This window comes from Corvus moneduloides, chromosome 6 (assembly GCF_009650955.1).
Source record: "Corvus moneduloides isolate bCorMon1 chromosome 6, bCorMon1.pri, whole genome shotgun sequence".
Classification (NCBI taxonomy): Eukaryota; Metazoa; Chordata; class Aves; order Passeriformes; family Corvidae; genus Corvus; species Corvus moneduloides.
In genome coordinates, this window is record NC_045481.1 from 23,956,948 (window position 1) to 23,969,091 (window position 12,144).

At 40.4% G+C, this 12,144-nt stretch overlaps 1 protein-coding gene across 6 annotated transcripts in view; it reads right to left on the bottom strand.

Annotated features, from left to right (window-relative positions):
• Nucleotides 1-11,942, bottom strand: part of LIN52 (lin-52 DREAM MuvB core complex component) — a 41,734-nt gene extending 29,792 nt beyond the window's left edge. For 3 of the 6 annotated variants that reach the window (XM_032111270.1, XM_032111267.1, XM_032111271.1), the window contains exons 1-5: nucleotides 11,835-11,942; nucleotides 11,678-11,752; nucleotides 11,461-11,498; nucleotides 10,925-10,991; nucleotides 9,828-9,911 (exon numbers count right to left, since the gene is read on the bottom strand). In XM_032111270.1, the coding sequence (XP_031967161.1) occupies nucleotides 9,828-9,911; nucleotides 10,925-10,991; nucleotides 11,461-11,498; nucleotides 11,678-11,752; nucleotides 11,835-11,853 (283 nt within the window). In that variant the 5' untranslated portion in view covers nucleotides 11,854-11,942. Of the gene's footprint in view, nucleotides 1-6,829; nucleotides 7,984-9,331; nucleotides 9,754-9,827; nucleotides 9,912-10,924; nucleotides 10,992-11,460; nucleotides 11,499-11,677; nucleotides 11,753-11,834 lie in introns of those variants that run through there. The other 3 variants (XM_032111268.1, XM_032111269.1, XM_032111266.1) reach the window with 3 other exon arrangements.
• Nucleotides 11,943-12,144: the final 202 nt, after the last annotated feature.

Sequence of the window (12,144 nt, forward strand, 5' to 3'; positions counted from 1 at the left end):
ACAGGAAGTACCTAGATCAACCTTCACTCTATCAACATAAATTCAGAAAGTCTTTTCTAGAAAGGATCAAAGCATTGCAGAATTTCTTCCTACTATTGAACAAACTATAGGAGACTAAGGGGACTTTCAGAAGAGACATTCTTGGAAATGAATACCAGCATATAAGAAATGTTGGCGGGGGAGGGGAGGGGGGCATTGTTTTGGTGTTTTTATTTTGTTGTTCTTGTTGTTTGTTGGTATTTGTTGTCCTGGGTTTCTTTTTGGTGTGGGGTGTTGTTTTTGTCTTGTTTCAATAAAGCAAGTAATACATCCTAGCTGAAGTACCTTTCAGAGGTAACCTTTGTTTTAACAAAATCAGATTTGCAAACTAGGTATGGGCATGTAGAAGAGGTGAGGAGGAGGATGAGAGAAAAGGAAAAAAGACATTTCAGTAAAGATCAGGTAAAAAGCATCTCATCAACACAGCTTTTATTTAGAAGTTTGCTTTTGCATTGAGCATCACTCACTTCAACAGCAGTTATCTGCCAGCTTTTGACCACTTAGCATGTGATCCTTATATATCTAGCTTTGGCAACTCAGTTATCAGAGCTAGATGGGACACTGTCTACCACTGGAAAAACTCCCCATTTTACTTCCAGCTTCAGGCTCCGGAATTAACCACGCAATGGCAGGTGTCATTTTAGCATTTCTAACACTTCTACACCTAACCACCTTTTAAAGCTATCTACACACAGAGTTTATATTGTTGATGATAATCTATCTCTCTTTGGTAAGAGGTGTCCATCAGAATTAGAAAAATACAATCAACTGCATTTGGGAGTCTCAATGCATACCTGACATAATGGAAATTTGGGGTTTTACAGTCAGTTTGGATATTTGAAAATAATTCTGGGGTAAAATAATTGCCTTACTGTGAAAAAAATTAAGTCACAGCCAAAAAATCCAACCCAAACTGTAGAACCTAACAAAAGAAGATTCCACATAGACACGTATCTACAACAGGCATCAAACAGAAAATAGAAGCACAGAAAGAGAAATTGTAGAAGTTTGAACTTCTAACACACTGAGGAGAGTTTTAGGGACTTTTTCTCCTTTTCTCAAACTTCAAGAGTATACACCTCCTTCTGCAGCAATCAGAATCATCAGTGCGTGGAGACTATGATGATGCATTAGTACTCACCATCAATGTCCACAATAGCATCTTTTCCTAGGAGTAAGGGAGGGGCAAGAAGGCATAGAAGCAGAAATTTCTTGAAACTTAAAGAAATATTCATTCTACTTTACCAGCAGACAGAGAACACCCTAAGGATCCATGCAGTATTTTTTTCCATATATGACAGTTACCTAGACACAGCATTTGTTTTATGGTAAGAATGCACAATTTATGCATATGGGTAGAATCACATCTGATATCATCAGTATACTGTCTCTCCCTGATTTTATATTTAAGAACAACCTGAACCTGTCTCCTTTTTTTCTTCTTTTCTGCAGACAGAGGGCAACTCAACTACACACCCATTTATTTAAAAAAACAATAGCAGCCATGGTCCAAACTCAATTTCCATCCTCACCATTGCAACCTAATCTCCTGGCACGTTAATGCAAATCAAAGTGAACACTTCTCTGACACTGGTAGCAAAGCGTGTTCCTCTCCCAAGAGAGACCTGTAAAACAGGACAGTCACTGACAGCAGTACAATTACTGACACAGATACAGACTTTATGGACATGTTTATCTCTGCTGTAAATCCACACTCTCTCTCCACTCCGATTCATGAGTCATAAAGAAATTGCAGATAATGAAAAAGTTGGAGAAATTTACAGCGTGTCGGAAACCTCAGACAGCCAGAAGAAATTAAAGAGCTGACTGAGGATAAATCACACAGGTACAATTAAAACTTCCTATGCCTCCTTCACTTCCAAACTGGGGCACAAGCCAATGGAGATGATGAAAAGTTGAGGTCATGACTCCTCTGACTGTAATCATTTCTTAACTACCTACATGTCAGAATTAGCCAATTCACAGATCATGTACGAATGGCAATTTCAAGCTAGCATTCTGATGTCTTGCTCTTCCAACAGGAGGTGCCCCAGAAAAATCCTGCCTGTAAATAAGCCAGCCAGTGAACAGTATAAGGAAAGGTGATTTCCTTATCCCCCTGCAGATGCAGAGTATCTCTTACCACAGCATTGTGCATTAAAATGAAGTGGTAGATCTACAGTGTGGGAGGAGAGTGTAAAAAGAATCAGGAGAAAGGCCAAGGTTTCACATGGAAATCATAGCATCTTGGATATTGTGGTGACAGGGCAATATAAACATCTTAACGGACAATTTAAGTGTTCTTTTCACCTCTCTGAAACAATCAAATAAGGACCAAGAACCACTATGAATGTAAACTGAAAACAGCCTCCATATTTTTCCTACTGTGAAAAACTAAACCAACCATTTCAGCTGATTGTGAGCTCCTGAAATTCTCTGTGATCATCTCCTAACCCAAAAATGAACCATCCAAAATGTGATACATTCTCTGGGAGAAGTCTACTAACTCTGCTAAGTAACTCCTCAAGCTAACTGTGTTACAGAAACCCAGTGTCCAAAGAGCATAATTTTGTTGTCCAGCTATAAAACTCTGCCTTTGAGCTTTGAAGCACATGAAGTATACTATTTCACATAAAGTCCTTGCCAAACACAGTACTAAATAACAAAATAAGTGAGAAATATGCTTTCAAGCAAAACTGAAACACGATGAAGATTCACTCAGCAAGGCAGGGAATGTAGAAAACTAACCAAGAAAAAAAAATAGTTGCTACAAAGAAAATTCTAAGCAGAGCAGAAATAACTGAAGCGCACACACCTCAGACTGCTTCCTCTTATGCAGTACAGTTCACCTTGCAAGCAAACAGTGTATTTTGTTTAAGAACATAACAAGCACTAGACCTGGCAGACATTGCTCTCTTCCAAGTCCAACATATTCAGAACAATGTAGGCAATCCAAAACATATCTTCTTCCATCGTGTTTCAGATTAATACAGGCACACAAGTGCTAGAAGCACAAGACTTCTGGAGCTGCCAGCTTTTAACAAAGAAAAAGTGAGCATCCTCCTCACTCTTTTGTCAACAGTCAAGATGGTAAGAACACTGCTGTATCTTTCTAATAACTGGCACTGAGACTGCTGTGGGATATAGATCCAAATCGCATGCTACTCTTTCACTTTATTTCCTTCTTGTCTCTCCAAAAGGCAGTTCTCCAGCTTCACCACACTTTAGATAGTCTTATTTCTCCAAGGGAACAGGGAAAGAGTTCATGTTAAAGAAAGAGTCTGCTCTTCTACACAGTTCCAAAACCTCATTTTGACTAGTAAGAAACTATAACAGTCCAATTCACTTTTCCACGCAACTCTCCAGACTACAGAGAGTGGACATACAGCTTTTACTAAAATGGACCAACAAGAGATTTCAGAAGATGTCATGAGACATATTAAAGTACCCTTTACTTACACATCTGTTCATATGTTGGTTTCCTACAAATGTAAAAACCTGAAACATTTTGTTGGAAACAACTGTACATCCACACCAGAAAGAGCACCAGGCAACTGTAATGCAGAAGTGAGGCCATGTTCACAAATGTAAAGTAAGGCTTCTGAGCTTAAAAAGCCTTTGTGTTGCCAGGACTAAAGAAAAAGTGGTTATGATCAGAGGATATTTTTATCTGATCAATTACATCATTGATAGAAGCCTGTTGGGGTATAAAGGCCAGGTGTTTTGCATGGAGCCTAAAAAGGCTGCATGTTCATGCTACATGGAAACACTCCTAGGAAAGACAATCCATTCCACAAAAGGAAAAAGAAGTTTCAGTAAAATGATACATTATCTTCCTTCCTTTCCTCATTTTAATTCTAATTCAGCAACTTTGTATACACAAAGTTCAAGTGTAGCAACTGTCATGCCCTGTCGTGTAGTTTAATAGATAAATTCAGTCCACCAAGGATGGAGTCCAATTTAAGCATATCCTACCAATGATCAGCATCTAAATGAGGTAAAAAAAATAAACACCACCCAAAACTCAATCACAAGAGTAGCGTGCAAGGATCACTGGCAGAACTAAGGGTGTATGTTCAAAATATGCTACAGTTAAATCCTGATGAACTGCTCTGCCCCTCCAAACTTCCAAAAAAAGCTGAACTTGCAAGCAAGAGATCACAACAGACAGCATTTATCTGAAATGAGAAATGAAAAACTGAAGACTACCAATCTAAGGAAAAGTAGTGATCTGTACACAGCTTGGAGTTCAGAAGGACTCCTTTATGATTTTCCAGAAATCTCAGAGGCTGCTGAGGACTACAATTCACAACCAAGGACAGTTTAACTTGGGAGCAAGGTAGTTGTTCCTCATTCATGTGCCCATCCATCTCTTGCTGTCTCTGGAAGAGTCCGTCCATTACAGGGACCCCTCAGTGACTTCTGGTAGTGGTTGCTTAACTACCAGGCAGTTTAGCCTATTACTAAAATAAATAAACAAAAATATCCATTGTCAAATGAAAGGTCTTTCCAACCCACCACCCTGACTCACATGCCAATGGCAAACACTTATAGAAGAGTGTAATAGCTATACCTGCATAGTAATCTCTCTCTCTGCTTTCTGCATCCCCAAGGTATCCAAGCCACTGGGGACTTCTCAGCAGTCAGACACCCTTGAAGGATTTATCTTCCAATAATTTATCTCATTATTGGGATAGTGAGACATTCCATGCCCACAAGCTCCAGTGGTGGTGTGTTCTGACTTTAATGCACAACACAAGCATCTCTTCATGTCTCTTTCATTCTCTCTGGCTCCTGCACTATAAGAAACAGTGAAGAGTCATTCCCCATTCACACTACCTCTGCATTAATGTTTTACAGATCTTTTTCACATACTACATCAGCTGTTTCTCTCCAGACCAAAAAACCCTAGCCATTTACTTATTCTTCACAGGAAAGAAAACCATCACTCACTGACTAAACCTGGGCTGGCTTTTCCTCTATCAGTCTGGTGCTACAAGATGACCAACCTTTTGCTGTTCACCTGCAATCTCCCAGGTCATCCAGGTCTAATCTGTGGGCCCTTGATTAAACAGCTCTTCCACTGCACCCTTGGTACTTAATTTGCTTGAACATATATGGAAAATAAATCAGCGTTACAAAGAAAATAGGAGCAAAGTTGCTAGAACCTAGTGAAAGCCAGAATGCACAAAACCATGGGAAACTAAAAATAAGGAGACTTGGTTGAGCATGTTTGGGAACTGTCTCATTGCTCCTGAAAGAGTATGAGGATTTGACATTGAATACAGTCACTCCTAATTTTACAGCAAGAAATCACAAACTAGCTTTAACTCCAAATAAAAATTTAATCGAACACAAGAGATTAGACTAGCAAAAATTACTGACAGGGAAATTATAAATTATATTAATATCTGTTTGGTCAGTTATCTCACATTTTCTAATATTTAAAGCACACACAACACCAAGGCACCATTACCTTCACAAAGATATTGGGGCTTCAAAATAACAGACTTTGCAGGAAGTCTTGCACTGACAGTATCACTGAAGCTGTACTGTGATACCATAGTAGCCAGATAACCTCTCTGGCATCAGTGAGATTTCATAAACATGGCTGTGATACCAGCTATAAATATTTACATTTCAGGACTTCTGAACAAGTATAGCAGGTGTTATCTAAAAAAATATCAGAGATTTGCAGGGAAACAATAGCAGGGCCTTCAAAGTCCCTGGACAACCACATTCCTTCAGCGACTTAATGCTTTTCCCATTTTCCCACCCTACATATCGGTTACTTTTATACATAAGGGGTTTTTTTGGAAGTTTGGAAAAAACTAAACTTTTAGTTTTTTATAAGAAAAACATTTTTTTCTGTATATGTACTTCTCAGATGCATCTCTCTGTATGCATATATCCCAAAGGATGACAGGGTATATCTTTAAATGCATGGACTTCTCAGAGCTCCCAGTTCATGAAACCAAGACTTCAACATTCTTCTAAAGTCAGCTTTGACTCAGAGGCTCCAAAAGGTGCAATGGGTCATACAGTGCAAAAACAGAGCTTGCAGTTTTTTACATTAAATTCACATCTAGATGTAAATTTATGTTTAGATGCTTTCAACATCTAAATTTGCAGTTATTTACATTAAGTGTTTTGAAACTTGCTGCTTTGTGGGCCACAAACACTGAGTCAGGGTCTGTGACTGAGTTCCCAAAAAAGAACTATTTCCCTCTTGCTTGCCACATTCACTGGGGTCTGCTCACTCTGCAGTGCTCACTACTCCACTCCAAGCAAAGCTTGCAAGTGGAAAAATTAAGGGACACAAAGGGGAGGAAGAAAGCTCATAACAAGGCTTTTATACTTTTTTCCCCCCAAACTCAGAAATGAGACTCACTGAGTGGCTGCAGCTCACATTCAGAAGAGCTACTATGCCTCCCAAAGTCACCCTAACTACATGAACAACTAGAAGTCACTGTATTCATTGAGCCCAACTCCTCCTCCCTTAAAACACCCACGTTAACGGGAAGAGTAAAATTGACACAAAGCAGGACTTTCAAAACTAAAAATGGTTTCAATTATTCTAACCAATAAAATAATTCATTAACAGAAGGAAAATAGAAGCTCTAATGCGACAAGGTTGGACTTCATGATCTTGGAGGTCTTTTCCAGCCTAAATATTTCTGTGATTCTAAGAACCAAAGCAAAAAGAGGAAAGCAGCTACAAGCAAAAGGATGAGGTAGAATTTTACAGAGCTTAAAAAGCAGGCAAGGAAACACAAGATGAAACCTGAGAAGAAGTGCTGAAAAATAATTTATTTTTAAAAGACTTTATTGAAACAAGGTCCTGATCCTGGAAGTTTCTAGAGAACTCCAGAATCACCTTTTAGCAAAGAATAAATACACAAAAGAGACCAAAGGATAGTCTATCCTTTAAGAGGAAAGTAAAAACTAAAAAAACCCAAAAAAACCCCAAACAAACAAAAAAAAACACATTAAAAAAAATTCATGCTACAAAAATCCTGTTTCATTCAAGGAAAGTCATACTTTGATGTGAATTCTGTGCCAAGGAGGGAAAGAATATTCTTCAAGGAATATTCTGAGCAAGAATCCACCTACTAGCATGCCAGGAAGAACAAGCTGGAAAGAAAAGCTAAATTATAAGTTGACAAACTAAATTGATTCAGAGAAGCATGGGCAGTCAACAAACTAGCCAGGGTTACAGAAAGTAAAGGTAACCCTATGGGAAAAAGAGGGGAGGAAGTTAGTTGTAGAGAAAGGAAATCTGTGAAAAGCGCACAACCAAAAGAGGAACTGAGAAATCCATGGCCAAAAAGTTAGGGACAGCTGGAATTGTAGATAATAAAAATGTGGAATTCAGATAACAGTATTCAGTTGTTCCTAAATGAAAGCCATCCAGATGTCCCAGGAAGATGGACAAAACATTCAATACACCTCTTCCAAACTTGTCAAGAAAGCTCACTTACATAGACAAAATACTAAGAGAGTTCATACGAACTCAAGAAACAAGGCATATAATCCAGCAATTATTAATTTATCAAACTACATCATGTCAAATCAATTATTCAGATTTCAATGCTATTGTTGCAATAGTACCTCAATAAACAAACTTTTCAAAAGGTACCCAGTCCCACAGCACTTTGCCTAATGAATTCTAATACAAAATTGACATAAAGTATGTTGTGAACAGGGTATAGCAATAACACATCTCACAACATGATTGCAGTGTCACTCAATAGATACATTTTTCATGGAGTGCTGCAGGAATCACCCTGGTCCTGCACAGCATTTTATTAATAACTTGGATGAAAATAAAAGTCTTTGAAAATATAAAGGATTTGAGGTGGGATCTAGAAGAGTTGTAAGGAAAAGTAAGTTGCTAATACAATGAAGCAGAATTATCTTTCATACTCAGCACCAATGAAACACCTGAAAATACATAATAAATATCTATATCTATCTAATACATAATAAATATCTATATCTATCCAATTTTTATCTCTAAATAAAAAAAGACAGTGCACATTCTGAAGAGAAAATACATCACAAAAAACAATCTTGGCAAGAACAGCTTCAAACCATGACTGAAATGTCAAGAGTTTGATGAAACGAAAAGCAGCAAGACTTCAGTGGGAAGCCTCATGCTGCCATCTAGAGGAGACTGATCAGCAGCGGGTTTCGTCCTGCTTTTGACAGCCAGTTTCAATTAACCAGCCAAGTCAAGAGGGGACTACTAAACTTCAATACACAAAGATATAACCACATCCAATACCTCCAAGACAAATCCACAGTTCCCTTAACTTTAACCAACAGATCTTTTGGATTTTTTTTCTTGTTCTCTCACTTATCCAAGTCGGTAAGAGAAAATAACCTAACGACAGTATTGGGAAAAACAGTCCTGAGCAGCTTCTGTTCAAATTCTGTGACTAATTTTTGGTAAAAATTTTCCAAAGATAAATGTATATTATGACACAAAAAGTATTCAATGGATTACAGTGTAAAGAAAAACTGTATTCAGTGACAAGAAGTTACAAGTATGGAAACCTTTCATAAAGCTTGAAAATTCAAGACTTAAGTTATAACTGTTGAGCCTCACATATTTCAATTTTCCCTCACTTTGTCTTCTTTATATATGCACTTGTTCTCAGTAAAAATAAATGGAAACAGATGCAACAATTATTGCACGTGCAATAAGGAAACAAACACCTCCCTAGCTTTACTGCAACTCAGGCTCTGCTTAAAGTCCATTTAGCAGAACAACATGATCTGACATCAGAGCTGACAACTTGACTAAGAAAGCCAATCATCAGCCAATCTTTGCATTTGACTCAGTTTTACACTGTTATACTTTAACTTTTACTCCACCAAATGCTTTACACAGTCTTAAGAGATGTTAGCACTGAAAGTAAAATAAACTTGGTATGTTAAAACAAGCGTAATGATTTGTTATTAAGAATGCATTAGGCTATCCTAAGTTTGCAGTCAGAAAGACTCTAAAGCTTTATTACTGTGTTATCCACTGAAAGGAAGGTTGAAAGACTTAAAATTTTTGGTGCTTTGTGTAGCCCAAGAGTAATTGCAACCAAGGTCTCTGTTCAAGCAAAACTAAACAGAAAAAAAATAAATGTGTTGGTATGTATGGGTAGCATTAAAAACAACTCCACAATACTTTTGAAATCCTCAAAGCTGGATCAACCTGTTAACAAGAGAGTCCTAAACGACACAATGAAAGGAACTCTTTCTTCAAAAAACCACAGTAAGAGTTGGCTGTTTGCAATTGGGATGAAGGTCAACTTTATGACTCAATGACATCACCTCCCGCCACAACTGAGTGTAGAAAAAGTAACAGCTACAGAAGCAGAAAACAGTATGAACACAAAGTGACAGGAGAATCCTATACACAAGTGCAAGTTTCACTGTGGCAGCAGTGCATGAAATTTGAGAGAAGTACTGCCACAAGTATTCTGAGAAACAGGTTTAGTATCTGAGTGGGAAATTAAGCAAAGTAACCTGATTTACGTAAGACAACATTAAACTCAGGAACAGAAGCCTGTTGCCACTGTGCAACACCAGACTGGCATACATGCTTCCCCCACGCAGGTAGGCTGTAAGTTGGAGATGTAAGCTCGTTCTCTCATCTTGGTGCAGGAGGTCACCAACTGTCAAACACTTGCCAAATCTGCCAACACACTTTTCCAGCTACAAATGCACAAGCACATGCTTTAGTGGAAAGATTTGCAGTGTAGTTAGTCACATCTGTGTACTGCACTTACATTCATCCAGTCCCAGCTGATAAGCCAGGTTCTGCAGGCCACGAACTTTTTCCATCAGGTTAGCTGTAGTGAGGCTCCCCAGCTCTTAAAAAGAGAGAAGAAGGTGAATTTTAACACTGTCTGTAGTCCTCCAGTGACAGTTCACCTGTTTAGTACTTCACAGAGGACTTTCAAGCTATACTTCTGTCAGGATCTATTTCAGTGAACAACGTATGTTCAAATTCAAGCTGACTCCACTCCTAATTTTAACATAAGGAGAAAGACAGCCATGACTCCAGTTCATGCTTTAATTTGCCATCATTGCAAAGAGTAATTTGACCCATACTTTGGAAGTTCTTTTAAGTTCACATTGCAACATGAACAAGCTATTAAAAAGTATGCAAGGGAATGGACTTATTTTACATTAATAATCTAAGGTTAAGCACATTTCTTGCAGCAAGTCAGAGTTAATCCATCTCACTTTCACTTTGTAACTGTGACATCACTGTGACACAATCACACATCACCATGTGGAATTCATGAGAGGCAGAGCATGCTGAAGGATGTTTACTGCAAACTAACAGCTGCAACATACAAAAAGTGGACATGCTAGCTAATCCTTCTGTAACTTGCCTATACAGCCTCACCATTGCATTAGAGCTCCTGGATCTGTGATGGAAGACACCCACATAGAGCATCTTTGAACAAGTCAATCAACAAGTCTAAGCTACTCACCAACTGATCAGCCGAGCTCCTCCAAAAAATTCATGCTACTTCTCAAAACACAGGAGACACTCCCTATACTAATACAGTGATAAAAATGGCTAACTGAGGTGACTGAAATATATACAATGTTACACTGCTTGTTTTGAAAAATCAGCCTGCCACTGACACCTGGATAGGCTCTTGGCAATAACCGGTTTAATGAAAATGTCTATCATTAACAAGATAAAGAGACTTCTGAGTTGGAGATTCTGCAGATATGATGGCTAGAGATCTCAGGCCACAGGGCCACCACCAGAACATTTAAAGAACAAGTGTTTTAAGCCTCTTAAGTAAGTACTGAATTCCCATCTGCTTTGGCAACCTCAATTCATGCCCGCAATACTCATACTCACCCTTCAACATATCAATATCATCATTTTCTAATTCAGCCATCCACTTGGGAGGAGAACTTGTAATGGGCTGTTATAAAAAAAAATAAAAAGTTCATATTCAGAAAAGCCTATTTTTAGAATTGTATAATGAAGTACGATCTGTATTGAAATCAAGTTACACTGACAGCAAAAACATGAGTGTGCTCCATTAAGATACTTTCATGTTTAATCTTGTTTTTTCCTGGACATTTTAGAGTTAAAAACAGCATACTACCATCCACAAGCCAAAAATCAGTATGAAAAATAGGATTTTCTGAAGTTCAAAACCTTTTATTTCTTCCAAAGTATAATTCTCATTCACAGTAAACTGCATAAGGTATAAAAAAGAAACACATATATAAAAGACACATTAAAACCAAAAGGTTTATTGTAGTATATACTGGAGTTATAACTGAGATACGGTTCATAGAACGAAGATGTAAAGCCCGCAAGAGAACCCGCAGGTCTACCATCACACGGAAGGCGGAAACGCGAAAGGCAAAGCAGCGCTCACTCACGCTTTTGAAGGAGGCGGCGAACTCGGCAACCCCGGGCACTGGGAAGAGAAAGCGGAGGTTGGCGGGGGCTTCGTGCTTCTGCGGGCAGCACCGCCACCCCGCCCGGCCCCGGCGGGCCCGGCCTAGCCGGTGCAGCTGCCCCCGGTGGACCCGGCCCGAGCTCTCCCCACCCCACCCCGAGGTGTCAGACTCGGGGCCGAGGGCCCGCCGGACTTACGCTGCTCGGGCCACAGGTCCGGGGAGGCGCGGTCCAGCTTCTCGAAGCTCAGCAGCGAGGCCTCCAGGTCGGCGCCTGCAACAAAGAGGGGGTGAGGGGAGGAGGGCGGGGGAGCGGCGCGGGGGAGCGGCAGTGCCGCCCGGCCCTCCCGCCTCACCGTCCGCGGGAGCCGCCATCGCACAAGCCTCACGTGACTGCCCGCGCCTTCGCCGCCGCTGCCGAGAGCGAGCGGAAAAACAAACCCCGCCCCCGAGCCCCACGTGCCTCTCCCGCGGCCGCCGCCGGGCGGGGCCGGGCCGGGCCGGGCGGTGGCGCTCGGAGGGCGGCTGGGCTCTCTGCGCCAATCCGCGGCCCGGCACGGGGGGCGGGGGCAGAAGCGGGCGTGGCCGGAGCGGTTGCTGGCGGCGATTGGCCGCGAGCCGCGCGGGGGCGGGGCCTGAGGTGGGGCGGGGCGGGGGGCGCCGTCG